The sequence below is a fragment of the Gymnoscopelus microlampas genome (assembly GCF_963454915.1).
Source record: "Gymnoscopelus microlampas genome assembly, chromosome: 15".
Taxonomy (NCBI): Eukaryota; Metazoa; Chordata; class Actinopteri; order Myctophiformes; family Myctophidae; genus Gymnoscopelus; species Gymnoscopelus microlampas.
This window is the reverse complement of record NC_139952.1, coordinates 19270565-19295594: the sequence shown is the minus strand read 5'-3', so window position 1 is coordinate 19295594 and position 25030 is coordinate 19270565. Positions and strand designations below refer to the sequence as shown.

At 40.7% G+C, this 25030-nt stretch overlaps 1 protein-coding gene across 1 annotated transcript in view; it reads right to left on the bottom strand.

Moving 5' to 3' along the window:
- Positions 1–258: 258 nt before the first annotated feature.
- Positions 259–25030, bottom strand: part of vps50 (VPS50 subunit of EARP/GARPII complex) — a 192526-nt gene continuing 167754 nt past the window's right edge. Inside the window, 6 exon segments of the mRNA XM_084079678.1 lie at positions 259–3834; positions 4791–4980; positions 14673–14794; positions 17979–18137; positions 19727–19823; positions 23671–23819. Coding sequence (XP_083935804.1) covers positions 3715–3834; positions 4791–4980; positions 14673–14794; positions 17979–18137; positions 19727–19823; positions 23671–23819 — 837 coding nt within the window. The 3' untranslated portion in view covers positions 259–3714.

The window sequence follows — 25030 nt, the reverse complement described above, 5'->3', positions numbered from 1 at the left end:
TTGGGGGTCCTTGACATGAAAAAGTTTGAGAACCACTGGTATAGCGAGTGAGAAAAAGAAATCCGCCCAACGTAGCGAAGCAGTCTGGATCCCAGGATACCGTTGGCCTGCCTTGCAGCCCCTACTTTGAAAACTTGTGCTTTAGACTAAGCGGCTATTTAATGTGAGTGCCAATTGTAACAATGAAAAGACCTCAACGACTCACTACTTTTGGTATGTGGGTGATCTGATGAGGTAATGAATCAAATACAAAGCAATAAAGTGTCCACGGTTAGTGTGTTTATTACATTACAATATTTTTTTCATCTTTCCTTACAACTCTGACATTTATTATTTACTTTAGTGCACTTCAGGCTTAACACAATTTGTCCGTGTTTAAATGGTAATTCCATTACAGTCGACAAGTTACAGAGTACTGAGAGGGATCAGATGACAGCACACTTCCAGCAGTTATTATATAGAAAATAATCCTGAACCCAAACAAAACACAAACACCAGGAAATAAATAAAACATTCATATTTTACAGTCTTATTGTGCACAAAATAATGATGGAATTACAGGTAGTATTAAAAACTGGGACTTTTTAAATCAATCTGTCTTCCAGGAATAGATGGTTGACATACAGTATAAATTAAAATAGATGAGTGGATAGGTTTTGTTCTTGCCTATCTACTGTATTGTCTCCACCAATAGGCTGCTAACTTGGACCAATACGTGACTGACTGTGCAAACTTATTGATTAACCCCCCTATATTAAAAAAAAAAAACGTTTCAAAAATAGCAATTCTACAAGCTCACAACGTGTCAAATCACTACGCATTGAGAGCTTGTAGATCAGCTATTCATGAACAATTTTGGCCTATAATGAAATGCCTATAATAGGACTTCAGGGTTAAAGGGGTTTTACTAAAGGGGCGGACCTTGATTTGCAAAGTAAGCAACACATCTTCTTTACCAGGACAGAACCAGCACATCAGTAATAATAATAATAATAATAATAATTTCTTCACCAAGTAATGACAGAGGACGAACAAGCGCAAAGCCGCTGGCGCAGATGCAATCTAAATGTTATAATTAATTAACAGTATGGTATAATTAATGTTACCTACAATCATGTATAATTTCAAAATAAGTATTATATTACATCATTCATGGATGAAACAAATAAGCAAAAAATAAAAAAAATAAAGTGGAGCATACTGTAGCATCCAGTCAGGTACAGTTGACACCAGTAAATTAAATAATACAGAGCATGGCGTGCCATAGCTAATAATACAGACGTAAAGGGCAACATATGCCACGTCTGTCTCCACTGGCACAACCTCAGGGAAAATAATTAATCACGTCCGATGCGTCTTGTCAAATGGAAGCTGAGATTGTAAGCATGTGAATTTCACAGAAAGACCCAGATCTAGAGACCCGTCAGATTTTGCGCAAAATTCCAAAACGATTAGGGAGTTACGCACATGAGTTACAAGCATCACAATGCATCTCTCGTTAAGTGATTAATATCACCTTCGAGGTACACAAGCCTTATTGGAGCCGTGTCAGGAAAGCATATTTGTTGAGGACACAGGCAGCAATATTCACCGTCACTTCATTGATCTACATTCCTCGTTGGACCGCTTGACATTTCAATGAATTTATCATTAAAAAGCCAACACACAAGAACCCTTCCTTATATTTTCTTGATGCAGAAGAGAAGTAACCTTGTGATCTTGTGAGTAATCCTGTGGTCACACACAAACACAGAAATGCAGCACGACTGTAGCTGCGCCGGTTACTGAGAGGAAAATGAAAGCATGCATCATAGTCACTGTGTACAGAGTGGCCATGGGAGTGTGACCTGGAGTTGAAGTACTTACAGTAAGTTCATTTTCAGGATGTGAGGTGCATTCAACAAGTCACAAATGTTAAATAAGGACTACTTAGAGGTATGCATAATTAAGTGATGGAGCTCAACATCAATCTTGACCGTTGACCACCAAATGTCTTGATGATATAGTCTACTGAGTCATTACGGGCAGAGTAACATACTGTACTGTTACTGTACTACAGGTATATATACAGACAGCGTTTACATGTATGTTAGCCAATAGCCACAGAAATATACAGCTACTAATACAAATGGGTTGATATCAGCACAGATTCCTTTAAATTGAACCTTTACTCAACCATCAAAAATAAATCTCTTTTGCAAGAATGACCCACCGTATGGAAACATTAGATCCTATATGGCAGTGGCTCTCAAAATGAGGATCAGTTGAACCACTTTAAGCCTATTTTGTACTTAAACATATTCGAGAATAGCCAATGTACAAGCTCACGACACGTTGCGTTGCAACGCATTGTGAGCTTGTATATTGGCCATTTTCGAAACATTTTGTGAAACTTTTGAAAAATGTTAAATAACTGTAGTGCAATTTTACAACACAAATCACTTCAGACGGTCCCTGGCACATAATCATTTCAGACGGGGGTCCGCAGCCAAATATACATCAATTTGGGGGTCCTTGACATGAAAAAGTTTGAGAATCACTGCTATATTGGTTTCATATAATGTAGAGCCTTTTTAGGGGACTTTTTAATTGTGTTGTTTGTTGAATGTACCTCAACCTGTGTGTGTGTGTGTGTGTGTGTGTGTGTGTGTGTGTGTGTGTGTGTGTGTGTGTGTGTGTGTGTGTGTGTGTGTGTGTGTGCGCGCGCGCGTGTGTGCGTGTGCGCGTGTGCGCGAAGCTCATTCCAAACTGTACATACGTACACTGAAGCTCCACCTTTAGTGTAACTATGGGTGTTCTTCTGTGGGAGAGTCCATTTTTAATCCATTAAGACCGGGAACGCATCTGTGTCATTATAAGATTTCTTTGGCTATTCAAAAATAGCAGAGCTTGTAGATCTGCTATTTTTTTTTAATCGTGGAAGATTTGTGCAAATCTCTGAATATATACACGTCTACGTTTTAAAGCAAACATTTTTAACTCCGATCTGTGCTTCTGGGGGTCCCTGGAACTAAATATTTTGAGATGGGGGTACGCGGCCAAATACATATAATTTTGGGGGTCCTTGACATAATGTGTAGTTAAGGTATCAGCAGCCAAGATGGTGAGACCCAAAGTAGCATCAGAGGAAGTTGGGGACAAAAAAAGAGTAAGGGATGAATTTAAAAATAGCTAGAGCCATTGTGAATCAGAGGAAGAAAAGAATTTGACATCCGTGGCCTCACTAACGTCACTCAGCTCTTTACTCTCTCCTCGGCTGTCTCTTTCTCCCTCTCTCTCCTGGTCACCGGACCCCGACAGGCTGTGGGCAGATGGGGAATCTGGTCCCAACACACGGCCAAATACATATCATTTTGGGGGTCCTTGACATGGAAAAATTGGAGCACCACTGATATAGCAACATACTGTTAGGATGTAGAAAACATTTTTAGATATGTATTTGGCAGCGGACCCCCATCTCAAAATATTTTGTTGAGAAGCAAAGATTTGAGTTATAAATGTTCGCTTTAAAAATATATATATTCAAATATTTTCACAAATCTTCCACGATTTTTCAAAAATATGCAGATCTACAAGCTCATAGTGCGGCACTCGGTGCCGCACTATGAGCTTGTATATCTGCTATTTTTTGAATAGCTGAAAGAAATCTAAAATGACACAGATGCGTTGCCGAATTTGAATGGGTTAATGGGAGTTTCGTCATTCACCATCTATCTATCTCTTTGGTCTGTCAATGTCGTCGATGGCCGCTAGGAGCTTCTGACGAGCCTTCTTGTTGATGTGTGAGCCCAGGCAAACATTTACCAAGTTGGCTAGCTGCTTCATGGAGTACTCCTGCAGGGGTGGGGTGGGGTGGGGGGGGGGGCCATTGGGACAATCAGAAAAAAGCACGATATCAGCTGACGACGAGGTAATGTATCATATTTTCATCTAGAGCTAGTATTTTCACTACTAAGTGAAAGTGGTTATATCTGTCTGTGGGTTTTATACATATTTATTACACGGCTTGGTTGAATGCTCGATTCTGACTGGTCAATCGCTAAATTCAGCGGTGTGTTAGTTCTGGAAAATGACAGATGAGCTCAATAACAGACCGCTGTCCAATCAAAGGCTCAGAGCACCGGCTCATATCAACCTGTGCTGCTTGATGTGATGCTGTATCCACCATGACAGCCATGTAAACAAACACACCATGTCATTTACAGCTAAACATTGCTCTGACGAATGTTTTTGAAAACTTTTGAAGCGAGAAATAGTCAATGCAGTAACCAAACGTGTATTCTATTTGATCGACACTTCCTTGTTTTCTGAGGCGACCGTGTCCGCCCAGAGCAACACTTATGGAATACTTTCATTGCCGTAAGCATGGAAATACTTTGTATTGTTGTTACTTTTGGGTCAATTTATTAATTAAGTAGCTGTGTAATAAGCGGGATAATTGACCGGTAGTCTGTCATTATTGATAAATAAATCCCCTCAGGCTGATTAAATCACCCTGTCGGGATTTATTTATCAATAATGACCGGCTACCCGTCAATTACCCCTTGCTTAACCAATGAAAAGTATTAACAAGAGCTTGTGACAAAAATAATAACTACATTGGATCCTTTCCAACACAGGTTCATTTTTTCCATTTCCTGAAAAGCAACGTTTTGGACATACAAGGTTTCCACCCGACAGCATCTTAAATGCATCCACAGTATCTGACGTTCCAATAACACTGAACTCTTCATCTCTCCCAGCCCCAGCCCCAGCCCCAGCCCCAGCCCCAGGGTGCCCCCCCCACTCACCCTGTGGTTCTTGATGAACTGCTCCATGTCGTTCTCGGTCAGGTAGTAGGCCTTAATGTAGGTCTCCACAAACTCCTTGTCAGGGATGGGTCGCATGTCTGTCAGCTTCTCCAGCTTCACCAGGAACTGCTGGAAGTCCAGCTGCATCAGCGCCCGGCCCTCGTTACTGCACTTCTTTACGTTAGCATAGCTATAGGGGACAGAAGGAGAGAGAGGGAAAAAAAACCACACTCGACAAATGAGACTCGGCAGTATGAAATACATATATCGCTGTTGGGCAGAAAACCTCTTATCTCCGTATTCTAACCTTTTTTCTTTTGTGTAAATTAAGAGCGGGAACGCATATGCGTCATTAGTCTCCGCCAGGAGACTATTGTTTTCACTTTCCGACACCCCCTCCTAACATTGGTCAAGCCTCACGTGAAACGTGACAATACGTTGAAAGAATGCGCTCTGATTGGCTAGAGAGACGCGTGACGTCATAGCGGCCCTATAAATAGATGAATCACTTCGGAGAGCTGCTGCGCGCGATCCGAAGTGACATCACTGTTGTTTCCCAAACATTTTCATGTCAAGGACCCCCAAATTAATATATAATATATTTGTAGACCCAACCTTCTGAAAATATTTTGTGCCAGGGACCCCCATACAAGATGTTGTTGATTTGAAAATATTCCTAAATTGTCACTTTTCCCCCAAGGTTTTCTTTGAAAATAGAAGATCTGCAAGCTCACTGTGAGCTTGTAGATTGGCTATTTTCAAATATCAAAAATCACCTCACTATTTTCAAACTCCTCCCGCCCGACACTCCCCGCTGACAGGTGCCGCCCACAGCCCATAGGAATACGTGCAATGACCAGTATCACCCTCCTCCTCGCCGGCTTCCCTCCCCCGAACGTGGGCTAATTGTGATCGGCTATTATTCAAACAGACAGGAGGGATAGGACAGGGGGATAGGACACTTACACAGACAGGACGGATAGGACACTTACACGGGGATAGGACACTTACACAGACGTGACAATACGTTGAAAGAGTGTGCTCTGATTGGCTAGTGAGACGCATGACGTCGTAGAGGCCTATAAATAGATGTGTCACTTCGGAGAGCTGATAGGAGACTTACACAGACAGGAGGGATAGGACATTTACACAGACGGGAGGGATAGGAGAGATAGGACACTTACACAGGGATAGGACACTTACACAGACAGGAGGGATAAGACACAGGGATAGGACACTTACACAGACGGGAGGGATAGGAGAGATAGGACACTTACACAGGGATAGGACACTTACACAGACAGGAGGGATAGGACACAGGGATAGGACACTTACACAGACAGGAGGGATAGGACACTTACACAGACTGGAGGGATAGGACACTTACACAGACAGGAGGGATAGTACACTTATACAGGGATAGGACACTTACACAGACAGCCAAGAGGTAAGACAGGAATAATCACGAAAGGGCTGAGTCAATATCACAATTGATGACACAGTGCAACTAACTCTTATTATGCAAATTGAAGAAGCTAAACATTGTCTGGAAACTGATGAAGAATCAAAGGCGCAACACCATCTTAGCTCACAACAGGAGAAGGACAGAGCTAAGAACCACAGACGACGAACACTCGCATCTGACAATGAGAAAGAACGAATACGAGGAATTGACACCGCAAGGAAAAGAAGGCCCTGGTCACATTGTCAATCATATAACACCACTAAGAAGAGATGCTTCAGATCACGTAAAGAGTTTGTAGACGTTGAAGTTGATGAAGCTGCTGTCGCATTCTTAAAAAAGATGTCACAAAGTGGACCAAATTATGTTTGTTTCTCTTGCGAACGACTGCTCTACAGGGAATCGGTGTTAGAGTTCAAACTTGCAAAGTACAAAGAAACACCAGATACTGTAGAGCTTCTACACAAAGACCCAACTGGCATACATCAAAACAACACCTGGATCTGTATTAAAGATTCATATTAAAGATTTATATTAAAGATTCTACTCGCAGATTCTACAGCCAAACAGTGGGTAACGTGTTTTGATGAGATGGCTGAAAAACTATTAGGTTACAACGCGAATTATATGGCAGCAATAAAAGACACAGATCTGTCTTCGTTCAACAAGGTATTTCAAGACCTAAAGTCTACAAAACATATTTTTTGTAATAGAGTCGGTCTAAACTCCTACAATGACGAATTAGAAACTACTATAATTAAAATATTATTATTATCAGCAGATTGAAAAAATGAGTCATGGCATACATTTCTTTAATACAGTGATACATTTCTGACAATTATTATTATTATTTTTTTTTTAAGGAATAGATAAATAAGCTTCTATGTATATATGTATTAGTTTTTTTATTCTCTTTTTTTCGTCTTAATTCTTTTTTCACGAAATTAATAATTCTTTTAGATGGTTGATTTGCTTGTAGTGGCTTGCTTGCCACCTCTGTATCTCATTAGTTATTACTATAATAACATAATTGTTATGATATAGTAACATTTTCTATTTTGGTAAGAATTAGAACATTATAAGAGAACTATGGTTAAAAATAAGGTAAGTGATTTCCTTTGGTTAAAATAGCACGATTCTGCTGGCGGAGACTTGTGCTCCGAGGAGCACATTTTCTAGTTTTAGATTTTAACCACTTTTAACCATTATTTTATACTTTGGCTATTCAAAAATAGCAGATATATGTCTCCTCACTGGCAGTTGAGCCAGTAAGATACAACAGCAACACAGGGTTAACTGGCAGAACGAATAAATTGGATGGAAAAATAATTGGGCTGCTCTAAATTTAAGGGAAATAAGGGAAAAAGAAGAGAGGGCACCATGCCACTGTACTGTGTATGTGGGGACTTATTTATGTAAGTGTTACACAGTATACACTAGGCCTATTATCAGGTAATACATACACCAGGAAAACAGTCGCTTCTCAAAGACAATTAACTTCTCAAAACTGCTCAAAACAAATCAACCTGGGAATCTATTTTGAGAGAAAGTATTATTGTCTCCGCCAGGCCGAAAGGCATGGCGAGAGAGTATGTTTTCTACCCCGTCCGTCCGTCCGTGTGTCCGTGTGTCCGTCCTGTCTGTGTGTTACCAGCTAATCTCCGGCATCGTTGGCCCGGTTGCTCCGAAACTGCGCACACACACTCCCTGGATGCCAATTCAGAACCTCTGCCACAATTTTTTCACATGGGCCTGTTATAGCGCCACCAGGAGGCCGGTTTGTGCGAAACCCATTTTTTCCCATTACTCCTACAGCTTTTAACTAAACGTCATGCAAATCGGTACACAGTATCTCTATAGTCATGTGATCAACCCGGATCTGTTCAATTTCCCATATTCCATCCTCATTGGCTAAGGTTGGCTTCCAAAGTTTGCAGGACTGGTTAGTTTTGAACAAACTGCCTCAAATCATGAACGCAGCTTTCCATTTCCATAAAATTGCACACGCACATTCCCACTAGGCCGAGGAAGAAATGCCACTTAAAGTTTTTCAAATCAGCCTCATGGTGGCGCTATAACCGGCCGATTTGCATTTTTAAGTATAACTGCACCGATCTGCGTCAAACTTTGCACGCACACTCCCTAGAGGCCAAGGAAAAACCTTTGCCCTGCATTTTTCACATATGCCTTTTAGAGCGCCACCAGGAGGCTGAGTTTTGTAAAACACATTTTTTGCTCTTACTCCTTCAGATTCTGTCCAAAAATCACGCAAATCGGTACACAGTGTCTCTGTAGTCATGTGATCAAGATGGATGTGTCCGATATTTCATATTCCATCCTACTTGGCTAAGATTGGCTTTCAAAGTTTGCAGGATGGGTCCCTTTTGAACAAAATTCCTCAAATCATGAACGCAGTGTGCGATTTCCATGAAATTTTGCACGCACATTCCCACTAGGCCGAGGAAGAAATGCCACCCTTTTCACATTGGCCTGTTATAGCGCCACCAGCAGGTCTAATTTAGCAAACCACATTTTTGGAACAAAATGCCTCAAATCATGAATGCAGTGTCCGATTGTCGTGCAAGGCCTAAGAAGAAGGTGCACCCTTTTCACATTGGCCTACTGTAGCGCCACCAGGAGGCCACAATAATCTACCTGACCTGGCGGAGACTTGTGCTCCGAGGAGCACTTTTTCTAGTTATTAGTAGTAGTATTTTCTTTTTTCAGAATTGACTATGTCCAAATCAAAATGAACATCAAAAAGGCTCCAAATTATTATTAATAGTATTTTCTGATAGTTTAATTGTTTTTCTTTTGGCTTCAAAGCAGAGTTTTCTCCTGATTGTGGTTACATCACACAACTAGACCAGCCCATGAAAAGATGTTTTTCATGGGCTGAGAAAATTGATTTTTGTATCGCTCGTATCAGGTTATCAATCATTACAGCATAGATCAGAAGGTGTGTGTGTGTGTGTGTGTGTGTGTGTGTGTGTGTGTGTGTGTGTGTGTGTGTGTGTGTGTGTGTGTGTGTGTGTGTGCATGTGAGTATGTATGGAGAGAGTCCTTGAATTATCAGTCAGAGAGGTGCAAACAAACAGCTGTCTTAACGTAAAGCAAATGGCATCATCTACAATATTGTGCCAAAGAATACAATATTCACTACTGTATGCAAGTGTGTTTGTATGTGTAGTTGTGAGGACAACCAGTGACTTTTGTGTTCTGTGTTACAGAGATGTAATTGAAAAAAGAACTGCCAAACTAATGTCTCTCTTTCTCTCTCCCTCAAATACATACACACTTTTTCTTCTCTCTGTCTGTTCTCCTTTCCTTCATTCATCCTCACTCTCCATTGCAACCAGTTCCCTGCCACCTGCATCCCCTGTTTCCCACTCTTTGTCTTTCCTCCGCTCTTCGTTGCCTATTTTTCTCTCCCAGGCTTGTCAAACATGTGCCCGAGAGGAGGTTCTGGCTTTCAGTTCGAAATGTTAACAACCCGCGTCAACTAGGGGTTCGAATCCTCCACGGTGCATCCGGCTTGGTTCGGGTGTTCCCACAAACACAATTGGCCGTGTTTGTGGGAAGTAAGCCGGATGGCGAGGGCATTCTTTGTTGCTGTACTAGCGACTCCTACAGGCTGTTCAAGGGCACCTGTTAGCAAGGGGGGTGAACTATGAGGAAAAGGGTGTTCCTCTGTACGCGCTACGTCCTCCTGCTGAGGCTCATTACTGGGAGGTGAAAAGAAGGAGCGGCGGGCGATTCCGTGTGTATTGGAGGAGGCACGTGGTGGAAAAAGTACTCAAATATTTTACCTAAGTAAAAGTATCAATACTGCAATGTAGAAGTACTCTGTTACAAGTAAAAGTCCGGAATTAAAAATGTACTTGAGTAAAAGTGCAAAGGTATTGGTATCAAAATGTATTTAAAGTACCAAAAGTAAAAGTACTAACATTTTTGAAAATAGCCGATCTACAAGCTCACAACGCGTCGCGATGCGACGCGTTGTGAGCTTGTAGATCGGCTATTTTCAAATAGCCTATGTATAAAATAGGGCTGAAGTGGTTAATGTATGTTTTATAATATAATAATTTATATCTGCAAAGTAACTAAAGTTTTCAAATAATTGTAGTGGAGTAAAAGTACAATATTTGCTTCTGAGATGTAGTGGAGTCGAAGTAAAAGTACTGAAATTTGGAAATACTCCAGTAAAGTAAAAACACCTAAAAATTGTACTTAAGTACAGTACTTGAGTAAATGTACTCAGTTACTTTACACCACTGGAGGAGGCATGTGGTGGCAGTGAAAAGATTACACGCAAGTGTGTGGAGAAATCAGGGAAATGGCATAACGACACATATGCGTGAACATGGCTGTATGTACGAGAGGCCTGGTCCAGGGGTGAGGAGACACAAACAGGTGAAGCCAATTAGTAAATCTGATTACTGTGTGTAGGAGAAGAAAATGCAATGTGAAGACAAATACTGTGCGAGTACATGGTTAGATTAATGTGTCCCTTCACATGTGACGTTGATAGAGTCTGCTGCACTGTTTCTTTGATGATTCAGGTTGGACATAGTATGTTAAACTTGTATTTTAGCTATCATAATACGTTAAGCGTAAAAACTATCTCTGCCAAGATTGCTCTCTTTGCTGATATTCAATGGTGTGCTCATTCATTCATGCAACTCTCCAGCTCCATTAGTTTACCACTTTGCCAACAAAAGTGGAAGTTAATGTTGGCCGTCCACCTTTTCTCTTCCCACATCCGTTGCTCGAACTGGCGATATATTTTAAGTACCTGTTCCTTCCAAAACTACACTTGACACATAGTCCCACTGTCAACATACACTCTGCCATGCATAATGGCACTGGCAGAGAGAGAGAGAGAGGGAGAGAGAGGGGGGGGTAATTTCTTCTGGCATTTCGCTGCCTTTCACTGCCCACAGCTGTCCTTTACATCAGCACAAGTGACCGTGAATTGCACTGTGGGACGGGTCAGGTGCAGGGTAGGTGTATTTGTGTGGGGGGGGGAGGCTGTGTCATGCTGCTTCCCTCAAGGGCAGTTTGTGAGCTGAAACCCAAACGCTGTGATGAGAGATGAGGATATTATTATATAGCATTTGTAGCATTTACTGTACGTAACATAACGTTGCTGTCGGGCAGAAACCTCTTATCTCCATATTTTAACTTTTTGTGTTTTGTTCGGAAGACAATATTTGGACTTGTATATCATGCCTAATTAGCAAGGCAAGGTAAATCTTAACGGCACATTTCAAGACCAAGGCAATTCAAAGTGCTTTACACAAAACATTTGAAGAGGAAGAGCAAAAGAAACACATTCATATTATTAATTAAATAAAATAGTTATTCAAGAGCAAAGAGAACAGAAAATAAGAATAAACTCAAATAAAACAGATAATATGAGAATGTGCAGCACAAGAAATGAAACAAAAGTCTCAATAAAAGGCTGCAGCAAACGGACCAATCAGCACACCTGCAGTTATCCCCAGATATGTGGTGTATAAAGATGGATGCTGCTTCTCCACCGTTTAGCTTTGACTCTGGTGACAAAAACAAGACCTGTCCCAGATGACGTGAGAGGTCTGGATCGCTCATAACAATAGCAGCAGATCAGAAATGGATTTTGGCCCTAAATAATTCCAATGCTTTGTAAACCACGACAGTATTTTGAAATCAATTCTTTGACAGATAGGAAGCCAGTGTAAAGATCTGAGAACTGGAGTGATATGATCCACTTTCTTGGTCTTGAGTGAGTTATAGCAACGCAACCCAAGGTTCTACCAAAGTTCAACACCATTTCAAGTCTCAAAGGACTCTGGAACCTGGCACCGTGCTTCAAAGCGAACCTATCCTAGGCATTCCCCAAGCAAAGGAGAACGTTTCTTTTCCAAGTTATGATGAGCAGATGTTCTCTGCAGTGGTGGAAAAAGTACTCAAATGTGTTACTTAAGTAAAAGTATCAATACTGCAATGTAGAAGTACTCTGTTACAAGTAAAAGTCTGGAATTAAAAATGTACTTGAGTAAAAGTACAAAAGTATTGGTATCAAAATGTACTTAAAGTACCAAAAGATCTGAAAATAGCAGATCCACAAGCTCACAACGCGCCGCGGTGCGACGTGTTGTGAGCTTGTAGATCGGCTATTTTCAAATAGCCTCGGTATAAAATATGGCTAAAGTGGTTGAAGTATGTTTTATAATGTAATAATTCATATCTGCAAAGTAACTAGTAGCTAACTAATAATAATTCAAAATAATTGTAGTGGAGTAAAAGTTCAATATTTGCCTCTGAGGTGTAGTGGAGTAGAAGTAAAAGTATAGACAATTGGAAATACTCCAGTAAAGTAGAAGTACCTCAAAATTGTACTTAATAACAGTACTTGAGTAAAAGTACTTGGTTACTTTACTCCACTGGTTCTCTGAGAGAGGAAAAAAAGAAAGAAAGCCGGGGAGAAATTTCAACTTTTCCCCCTGAGGCTTCTTCCCTGGGAAGCCAAGAGGCGACGAGGCTCCAAAACACTGTGATGTAATAACTCACCGAGCCGCTCAGCGCATGACACGAGCTCATGGCCAATATTTACGACTGTGCCCTGGGAGCACAGATATCTCCTCCACCAAAAAGGCGAAAGCCGTCAAACAAGCTAAGATAAATGAATGAGCTGCAGTTTCTACGCCTTCCCAATTCTTCATGCTATAAATCCAGTATTCCACAGGTACAGTACATATTAGCATATCGTCGCTGTCCGGCGGACACCTTGTATCTCCAAATTTCAGCTTATAGTTTAAACGTAATTCGTAATCGTGCAAGAGTGTCGCACTAAAGTTGTGAAAATAGCCAATGACACGGCTATTTTCACTATTTTAAATGTTTTTATCATAATAAAATAATTGGAATGGTTTTGGACATACAAGGTTTCCACCCGACAGTGACAATATCCCTGAGTGATGAAGTGCGGCTGTAAACTATAACTGAACAGTGTTTTTGTTTGCAGATTACTTTTTCCCTGCATTGTTGATTTGTCCTCTGGCATTTCCAGCTGGCATTGATGCTTCACACATAGTCACATTTGCAGAGTCATCAAAAAAAAGAAGGGGAAAAAAAGAAGCTGACACAGGCTTGTATTTCTTTCTTTCTTTCTTTTTGTAGACACTACTGATAATTTGACACTTGGTGAATCCAATGGCTTTAGGTTTGCTGACTGCCTTTGAGTTTATTTAGCGATTCTAGGCAATTAAACTATTTGAACAGCAATCCAACAGGTGTCATTTGCATAGCTGACTTGTATTTGGGTTAAAATAAATCAAACTATGCCACACGTACATCAGACAACCAATATCATTCATTTCAACAAGATACTCAATGAATGATGCATGCCACAGAAAGAACCACGAGCTAAAATGATCGAGAGTAAGACATAGTGGGAAATGTGGGATCAGAGTGCATTTTAGTTTGAGTTCAGAAATTATGTCCGAAATGATTTTAGTCATAAATGAGCTAAATCCACATTTAAAATCATCTACTGATTTTCAATCACTCATCTAAAAGTCCAAATAGAAATTGGTATGCTTTCAGCACTCTTGATGTCCGACATATTTTGACGGAGGGCCCTGGGGCCCTGGAACTTGAGTATAAAATAGTAAAACCTTTTTTAAAGCTCACCCATGTCGCTTTCCTATGCAGCGAAACAAGCAGTTGGAGCGAAACAACTACAAACGCATCACGTTGTGATCTTGTAGATGACAAAGACTAAAACTAAGGACATTTTCTATATGATTTTAGTCCGTTTTAATTTGTTTTACAAACACCATGCAGTTTCAGTTAGTTATTTTTTTGGTAAAGCCTCTTTTTTCATCTTTTTATTTAAGTAAAATATTTGGTCAATTCTAGTTTTTGCGAACGCGGAAGGAGCCTCCGCCCAAGTGGAGCCTACTATGAAACTCGGCTCGGCTTGTGTCTCTGTCTGTCTGTCTGTGTGCAGTATGTGTGCAGCCGCGCCCCCATGTCACTCACGCTCTCATTGGCTGCCCCCATGTGACTCACGCTCTCATTGCCTGCATGCACTACAGTGTGGCTGAAATTCGCCTGTGCCCCTGGGTGACTAATTACACTCCTCTGAGAAAAATATAGCAGCGAGAGTCAAAAATAACACATCTACAAGCATCTACACGAGTTCATCTATTGGGATATCTAAGAATTCCATGTCATTTGTGCATATTTCAGGCCGGATGGCAAGTAATTGCTCATTCCTTTCTATTCTTCTTATTGTTATTTTCGAGCTGCGTTCGCTTCCAGCGTTCGCGCGTCTTACTTGTAGTTATTTTGTTAGTTTTAGTTAACTCTAATAACCCTGCAATAGACACATCTCCATATTGAAAAGAAAACCTGAGTGCAGTCCTACTTACCCCTCAACCAGTGTCCTGTTGGCTAAGCGGATACAGTGCTCCCACAGGACATTGGACACAGCCAGGGGGATTCGCACATGTCTGGATACATCACCCAGACGCTTGTTAAACTGCTCAAACTCCTGGGGAGATTATGGAAACAAGGGGGAAAAATGTACAATCACCAGTTGTCTATTAATTGATTTGGCATTGTTCCCAAATAATCACAGGAAACCTGGAACAGCATAATCTATAATTGAATATGTTTTCAAGTTTTAAGCCTTAGGTCAACTTACTGTACGTGACAGGTTTAAAATTAATTAACAAAAAACCTTGGGCATGGTTTATGTTATCTTTGGTGACCTATTGCACCCTGACATTACTGCAAATATTTAACTGTTTCTCGCTCTGCCAGTTGAGTGCAATGTGCCAGCCACAACATATAAGCCATGAAGACACTGACACAACTCTTCCCTCAAAGCTCTTTCTTTGTAATAAATAAATAAATAACAACAGACAGAAGATTCACTGGCCAGAAAAGGTAAGTACTTACAGTAGTTTAACCCATTCAAAACGGGAACGCATCTGTCATAAGAGAATTCTTTGCCTATTCAAAAATAGCAGATATAGAAGCTCATAGCGCTATGAGCTTGTAGATCTGCTATTTTTGAAAAATTGTGAAAATGTGTGCAAATCTTTGAAAATATATTTTTCAAAGCAAACATTTGTCAAATATCTTGTTCCAGGGACACACCCAGAAGCAAATATTTGAGTCACAAATGTTCGCTTTAAACAACATAAAGATTTGCACACATTTTCACGATTTCTTAAAAAGAATTGCAGATCTACAAGCTTACTCGGTGCCGCGCTTGTATATCTGATATTTTTCAATAAGGCAAAGACATCTAAAAGGACAGAGATGCGTTCCCGGATTGAATGGGTTCAAGTGCATTGTGCTATTCAGAGAAAAGGCCCACCATGACATCAGTGTCTTTCTCAGTTGACATGACAAATAATTAGCCTGTGCTCGTTGCTCTCACTGAAAGTTGTAATCATAAAGGTACGTTGGTATCATAATAAACACAGCAGCTGTTTCACAAGAGAGCAAATTGAAATTGGAATTGAAACGTAAACATGAGTGATAAACGTGGCCCATGACAGGCCGCTGTCTTACATGTAAGAAAATATCCATCTAAAGTAGGCCATAAGGCCTACTTTAATTTTAAATATAATATCTCTACAAAACTGGACCTGAAGGAATTTCAAGGCAGGCAAAAATGTCATTGCTTTTGCACCCCAGGAGACGTCAAGAAGAAGTACAGTACCGTACAGGCCTTTTCATTTATTACAAATGTTCCACAACATGGTCTGAGCGAAGCATTTTGTTCAAAATATATATAAATATTTCTGGTGCTGCTGCATTTCCCTGCCATTCTATATGCAAATCAGCATTGAAGCTGAACGCTACTGATCATCATGCATTTATGAATACAATTTTCTCCCCTGTATTTCACAATGAATTATCCTGCAATAATGCCATGTCAATGAATGCCAATCTTTATCCATAGTGGAAAGTATATACTGTACTTGATGAAGTTAAGTATCATGAAGAAAACACCATTATTAGGGGGCGCCTGCTGGCCTAGTGGTCCAGGTGGATACCACACTCTAATGCCTGACGGTGTGTTGCGGTTTCGGCGTCCCGTTCCCGACGACCATTGCTGCCTGTCGCTCCCTGTCTCTCTCTCCCTGTTTCCTGTCATTCTCTATACTATCAATAAATGGCAAAAAATATATATATATATGAAAATATGTGAAAATCTTTGGATATATATATTTTTTAACGCAAACATTTGTAACTCAAATCTTTGCTTCTGGTGGTCCCTGGAACAAAAAACAAGATGGGGGTCCATAGCCAAATTACATATCATTTTGGGGGTCCTTGACATGAAAAGATTTGAGAACCACTGATGTAGCAACATAGGTTTTTTTTCAAAGAACTGTTAGGGTTTAAGACATTTTGTAGAATCAGCCACAGGTCTTAATGGGTTAACCAAATGTCTTATTGTGTCAAAGTGGTAGCAGTCTATCAGCAGTACTGATTTGACATGCTGACACACATAAAACAAGCCAAGGAACATGCTATCCTCTGGATATTCAGCTTATGGACTAAATTAGTTAGGCTTAAGGCAGCTTAACCGGAGAGCAGCTACACAATAACAATCCTCAGAGTTAATTTATCCATTTGTAACTCCGGGAGTGTTTAAATAAGGGTCCATTTGGTTACATTTTGTACCACTCTCAGAGTTAAATAAACATGTGAGGGTCCACCAGGATATTAGGAAGGTGAGTTCATGTTTTTTATTAACAGGATTGGCCCAGGATAGGCTGTGGGTATTTTAATTTGCCATAGCTTGGGGCGTGACTTAGCCGACACTGGTTTCCTGAGACATGCTTAAGCATATTGGAATTTTCTCACAGCTTTGTGATAGCAAATAACAGCCTTGCTCATGATTCGCAACACTGTGACGAGCCCGTCTTCTTTCCCTGGGACCATGCTTTATCTCTCTCTCTGTGCGTCGGAAGAATAAAACCTGTGCCACCCTGTCACACCCTTCTTTCATGCAAAATTTATGACGGGGTGAGTGGACAGCATGAATAAATACACTCATTTAGAGGCAAACCCTGAGCATTTCCAAGAATAGGTGAGAGACTGGAGACCTATGGTCTTTAACGAGAACAAAAACTTAGGGGGGAGATCTGGATTTTCCTCTCCAAAGCTGACTCATTTGACCTTTTCACCTCCGTGGCAACTAATTGATCTCTATGGGAGATATGACACACATGTTATCTGTACGAAATGAGAATGACAGCTATTGCATTGAAATGTATCTCTCTTCCTCTTACATTCTCTTACAGCCACAGTTCAATTTGCTTGGGGGACATGGGGGTGGGGGTGGGGATGGGGGGGGATCCACGCTTCTGCTTTTGATATCCCCTCTGGTCATTCATTCATGCGTTGTGGCATTGTAGATTTTCAGCAATGATATTTGGTGTAGAGGTGAAAAAAAGGAGGGGGCCTAGTGTAGACCCCCGGGAGAGTCCGGTCAACAAAGTAAAATGTTTCAGTGGTTAATTCACTGAGCGAGCAATGACACAGAACACTTTCATCGTACACTATAATCCGTCCGTAAAAACATTTACCTATACGAGCACATAAACCCCATACCATCTGTAATATACAGTACTGTGCACACACACATGAGCAACGACTTGCACTTTGTACAAAACCGAGAAGTCGCGTGTGCATTTCTCACTTCTGTTTACCTTTAAGAGGACGTCTACGTATACGTTGTGCTGGGACATTATCTCCCGGATGTCCCACTTGACTCCGGCCATCAGGAGCAACATCTGTTCATAGTCGATGGCTTTTGCGGCCACAATCCAGTAGATGGGTTTCCTTAGTTCACTGGCCGTGGACACCGTCTGCGAGATGAGAGAACGGGAGCAAACTCAGGAATAATACTGTGACGGGTGTATGATAGGCGGAAAGTGCAGCAAGTAGACATGTGAAATCAAACAAATTGACATTTTTTGTTTTGAATGCGGTTTTTCATTTAATTTCATATTACACAAGATCATTTTTTGAATAAGAAGTTTTAGGATCACAAAATACATTTAATAATCTTTCCTTAAACTAGTCACTGCTGTGAGAGGTGTGAGATAACGATCTTGGGTTTGTGGTGTGAACCGCCAACTACCGATATATATAAGGATAATTGCTGTTTTTGAGGTTTCAACGGATGGAATCACCAGCCATGACATTAATTTGCTGTCAGAAACAGACCTGTCTCTGCAACAGAAAAGAAGACTAGGAGACACGGCTGGGTGGATATGAATGACAGACAATTTTCTGTGCCGTTGATGGGGAAATAGGCCTGTGATAGAGGTTACAGATGCAGTAGTAATTTGTACTTTGGCAGCCAAATGCTGTTCTTTTTAGACCACTACACAGTGCGACAGATGGTTACAAATCAACAAGTTCATTCATAGGATGTCTGGACTAATAACCCTCAAGCGTGGCCATCAGTTGAGTTCGAGAACATTTTCGTTTACCTGATAAGAGTCCTGGCAGCACTTAACCCATTAAGACCTGGAACGCATCTGTGTCACTTTAGATTTCTTTGGCTATTCAAAAATAGCAGATATACAAGCTCATAGCGTGGCACAAGTGCCGCGCTATGAGCTTGTATATCTGCTATTTTTGAAATTTTTAAGAATCGCCTCAGGTCTTATTGGGTTAAATTTACTTAATTCATTCAAATCTTGAAATATTTCATGGTTTGCTGATGCGCTGGTGTTGATTACCAACAGACGTTGCGTTGTTTATATATGTTTAATGTAAATATTTGACATATAAGACAACTGATTAAGTTCCCCATTTCCCCCACATTATTATATTGACTTATTTTTGACATAGCAGATGACAACTTGTGAGAAAATCACAAAATGCGGTCCCATTTTCATTTTTCCATGCATCATTGGCCCAATACAACAATTGTAACAACTAATGTTGGGAGTAACGCCGTTGCTGTAATTTGATTACTTTTGCGATTAACTCTAATGTAACAGCATTAGTTTTGCAAAAGAGTACTTGGTTACTTAGTTAAATTTTCCAAATAAATTGCACTACTTACGTTACTTAAAAAAAACATTTCCCTGTTCCTTCTGTTTGCCACAAATGAAAAAGAAAATCAATCTGAAGCATTAGCGCTGTTTATGTTTATGTTATTATGTTTATGTTTATGTTATTTCCTAGTTCTTGACAAGGCGCAGAAGTGCGTATCGGTGTGTAATTGCGCAATGCACATGCAGCTAGCAACCTGGCAGATATTCAGTGATGGCAGAGAGGTCAGCCTTTTTACGTTGTGGTTCGTGGAGGTATTCATAACAATTGATTCAATAAATAAATACATTGGATTTGTTGATGAAAGGAGTAAGAAAATCATGCAAATTATGCCTGGGTGACAAATATCTGCCATGGCCAGGAAGCCATTGTATGATGATTACAGTACCTGAGAATAGAACTGCTGCAGGAAGGGCTTCTTGGCGGCAGGCATCATGGTGTCAAGGTGGGACTGAAGGGAATCGAACTGTTCAGCTAGAAACACCCTGGGAACGACACATGAACATGGCGGGTCAAACTAGGTTAGGGGTGCATTCAATCCACACGCACAGCATTTACAGTTGGTGAGGTACGTACATGGCAAATGACATAAATTGAATACATTTTTGATTCAGTGTTGTTTGTGACAAAATTCCAGTCGGGCATTTTAGTTGGTTTATTGTCCTTCACAGGGCATCAACTTTAATCTAAAAAATAATCCCTCAACTGGTCATTCAAATTGAACAGTCACAATTGTTGGCCCCACTAGCGGCGGGGCTCTGACGAAGGCAAACTCCTGGATGGATTGTAGGGATGTTAGGGCATGTTTATTATGTTTTCACCACTGAGTGTGTGTGCGTATGCGTGCGTGGGTGTCTGTCGGTGTGTTATCCATAGTTAACCGTAGCATAGCGTCATATTGATACTAATATAACACATCATTCCTGAGCCTTTTGGACACATGAACTGCATCAGTGATTGTTGCTAGTTGTGTGTTGGACAACTGAACAATGGATTGTGAATTATTTTCGGGTACAGTACACATTCTAACCGTGTACAGCACCTGCACCATCCCTACTGGATGGAAATTTCATACTCATATTTTGACTCTTGTTTCGAGTTCTGTTGAACGATGCTTAAGTTCAGGTTTGGATCAATGAATTTAAGGAATGTGACCACCACCACATTCATGGCTGATTTCTTGTACGGTACTTCACATGGCAACTGAACTGTTGTAGCCTTGCCCATTTCCTTTAGTCCAGAACTGGAAGAGACATTTTGTCTTGTTTTAGCTCCAAAACGCATAGTAGAAAGAACAATTGGCTAAGTGCTGCTGACCTAGTTGCAAGAAAAACTAAAATGTTGGCTAATTATTACAACAGTTTTGTGGTTGTTCAAGACTTCGCCACATGAGATGCTGCGCCTAATAACTGCTAGTGCACATGAACAGTGATACACACTACAAATATCTGCTAATTAACACCCATGGTGCATGGGCTCAGTACATTAAGTGCTCCTTAGAGCTCTCCCATAATCATCTTTTAAACAAACTGGAGCAGTGCTTAGCAGAACATACTTGTAGACAGACAGATACTTTGGAATGGGGATCTGATGATCACTGGACATTCAAAAGAGAAAAAGGGGAGAAAAGGCTGTTTTAAATGCAGTTGAAAGCATTCCCCCATTCAGATTTTATTGTGGCAGTAACTTAAGGAAGAAACTCACCTGCAATGATCCAAAATGATGTTTAGATGATTCAATTGTTGGGATACGTTCTATCAGTGTGTGCTTGTTGCATACACTAGTTCCCGCTGAGTAATAATTAAAACCAGGCTCCATGGAGGCCAATAAACTATTAAAAAAAAATCTGTAAACTCACTCCAGATGACTGTGTTGAAGTAATTCAACATCAATACCAGACAAATTAACGACTCTATAAACAGAGCATCCGTAGGGCTATTTGGGACCAGGCCAGAGATTCTTCTAGTAGATTCATCAAGGATTTAACAAGTGCTGGCCGAGCTAGTAAGCTATATGCTGAATAAATACATTTGTTTTTATCTACCTGAGAGTTTAGGAAACAGCTCGTGTTTACCCCAAGCTGGTAACAGTTCAGCATGAAAACAAGTTTACTTTCACTGATCCGGTCACGCTTGCTGGGGTAAACATGACATTTAAGCAACAGGGAGAGCAGTGCTTATAGAGTTCCTAATTCTGTTAAATCAATCATTTTCCCAGAGCCCCAGAGCTTCACTGGTTTTAAAGTTTCAGTGGAACATTTTGAATGGCTTACGTTTTTTCCTCTCAGATGCAAAAGTAATGTCTACATGTCTAAGATAAGATTTTTCTATATTATCTATTTAACAATTTTAAGCGGCAAGTACAGTGGTAGCACCGGCGGCTTAAAATAAACACTTTCTGTCGACACGGCCCCTGTTTGCCAAGACATTTGTTTTTATATATTTTTGGAGCTTTTCTGCCTTTATTGATAGTATATATAAAGTAGTGAAAGACAGGAAACACGGAGAGAGACGGGGAGCGACACGCAGTAAAGGTCGCCAGGCTCGGGAATCGAACCTGCGACTCACTGTCAGGTTGCATTAGAGCCCCTACGTGGTATGCACATTAACCGCTATGCCAGCGGCGCCCTTTCCAAGACATTTCTGAAGCGGCCGCAGCTGTAGTGACAAGTCTCACTCTGTGATCACCCCAAAGATGTTAAATGTTGAGGTTATAGCTGATGCTTTGAATGGCTGTCTGTGCTTTGAGCTCTCATTCGATTTTCGCATTTCACAACGTTTTTGTGAAATTATACTAAGCATAGAGCCTGCGACATATCTTCCACACATTGGTTCCTTCCCTTTCAGTGTATGCCTGCCTATTCCTTTAGATATGTAATGTTCTTTTTTTCTCTTTTCTTTAAGCTTTTCTTGTCTGCCTACAATTCGTGCAAAACTTTTTCATTGTGTGATATAAGACATTTCTTTTTTTTGCCTAAGAGAGTATAAACCCATCTGGCTGTTGATAAGTCGGTGTCTTGACATCTGGATGTTTTCTGCATACAGAAATCCATAAGGAGTATGACAAATTTGGTTTAGACTGCAGACGCGGTCTCCGCGGTCGTACTTGGCAAGGGGTGCAGCAGCAGACATTGCTAGGCCTCATTATGTATATACTATATGCTGGTGCCTGCGTGGTTTTATATGCGTCGGCCGGCCTTAAAAATAAAAGTACATACAGTAAAAATACTGTATGTACTTTTTTTTTTACTATGTGTTTTTGGCCGAGACTATTTTCAAAGGCGTATAAATGTGAACTGGAGGTCATGATGACATTTTCTTTTCTTTTCGGGGAAGCACAGTGAAACCCTCTGTGATTAGCAACCATCAGGGGATCGATCATACTGGAGATAAATATTCTGTGACTACTTGAAAAAGGTAAGAAAATCAAAAAATCACTGGCACAGTATGCAATTATTTTTGTATTTACTTGGCACTGAATGAGTTAAAGAGGAGGTATTAAACAGTCAATTTGGTGAATAATTATTCTCACTCACTCACATTTCCATGATTTTCCTCATCGTTCTATGCTTGTGAAGACATTTGTTTCTCACAAAGATAGAAGCACACACACACACACACACACACACACACACACACACACACACACACACACACACACACACACACACACACACGCACACACACAGGTAGCCAAGGCCTGTACAATGTAACACTACCGACATGCAGTTAACAGCTCCTTGGGGCCAGGCCAGTGATTGGAGAAACTGCCTCTCTAAGCTGATGGGGAAACTGCTGAGATGAATGTTAAGTCCCTAGTTACATGGAAATGGCCACATGAGACACAGTGGGCAGCTTGGGGAAAGGCACAAAATTAACTGCCTGTGATTTCTCATTATCTGCCCCAGAAGAATAGTGCCTGATCAGCTTTAGCACTTTGGAGTTCATATACTGTAGATCAGTTGTTAAACGGCATTTCCACTTCATTTCACCTCAGGATGATAATTAAGTTGGATGCTTTTATCATTTCACGAATGCAAGTTAAAATGTCTAACCACATGAACCCTATTCTGGACATGCCATAATAACAGTCTGCGAAAACAGCCGAACTACAAGTGAGATTGTAGATCGGCTATTTTTGGTGAGGATTTGGTGTCGGGGGGGAAAAAAGGTGAAGGCCCAGCACGGACCCTTAATTGGGGGACCCCGGACAATGAAGTACATAGGGTTTAAGTGGATATAGGAAGACATGGAACCTTTTTAAGCTGTGGTAATTATAGAACATGGATGTGTGTTGGTGTGTTGCAGTTATGTTTGAGAGCGCAGCACTTACAGAGACTCTGTGGCCACCACTCGTTGGGCCAGGCCATAGAGCGTCCCGCTGTTTGTAAGAACCACCATCTGGCTGAGGTGGGGGCTGGGGACCTTCTCCTTCCTGTCCTCTGCTGGACCATGGACCCCTGCATTCTCCCCTAGTGCTTCCTGGAGTTAAACACAGAAGCATGGGGGAAAATATAAGCAACATAAGCATCAACAAAGAACTGTTCATCCATAGTTTAAAAAAAATAATGCAGTATTGACAAAAAAAACAACAAGCACCAAAACATGGCAGAGGAGCTCATTATAAAAGGAGAAACAGAGATCAATAATAAGTATGAGTAGCTGGAGGATATTACAGTAGGACTGATGCTGTTTAGGAGAGTTAGTTCTTCAGTTGAAAATCTATTGTTTCACAACGGCAGTGTGTGGCCGCTCCCTCTACAGCTACAGTACCAAACACACTGTGCAAACTATAGATTAGAAATACTGTACACGCCTGAGGAAATCTAAACAAGAAATGACATAGTCATAATATAGCAGGTTGCGGCAGGCTTTTTTTGCCCCAATCTGCAGCACAAAATGTAAAAGTTGTCTTTAAAATAAAATCTCAGCCATTCCAAGAGAGAGAGAGAGAGAGAGAGAGAGAGAGAGAGAGAGAGAGAGAGAGAGAGAGAGAGAGAGAGAGAGAGAGAGCTGGCTTCATAGAGCAGCGCAAGTTGCTTAACATTCCATTCAATCAGGTCGCACAACACTGTTTCACAAAATAATGAATAGTTATGCCTGTTTTATACTTGGCTGCGTGCTGTGCCGCGTACCGAAAATAGCTACAATATTTACAAGCTCACAGTGTGTCGTGATGCAACGCATTGTTTAGCTTGTAGCTTCTGCTATCTGCGGTACGTGACCTCACTGTGACTGCACAAATGAGCATAAATCAGGCTGGAGTCTTCCTAATCTCAAATTCATGCAAATGTATGAAACTACGGTACAGCAGTGGTGGAAAAAGTACTCAAATGTTTAACTTAATTAAGAGTATCAATACTGCAATGTAGAAGTACTCTGTTACAAGTAAAAGTCCGAAATTCTAAATTTACCAAAAAGAAGAAAAAGAAAAGTACAAAAGTATTGGTATCAACATGTACTTAAAGTACCAAAAGTAAAAGATCTACAAGCTCACAACACGTCACATCGCGTCGCGTTGTGAGCTTGTAGATCTGCTATTTTCAAATATCCTTGGTATAAAATAGGGCTGAAGTGGTTAATGCATGTTTTATAATGTAATCATTTATATCTGCAAAGTAACTAGTAACTAAAGTTTTCAAATAATTGTAGTGGAGTAAAAGTACAATATTTGCCTCTGAGATGTAGTGGAG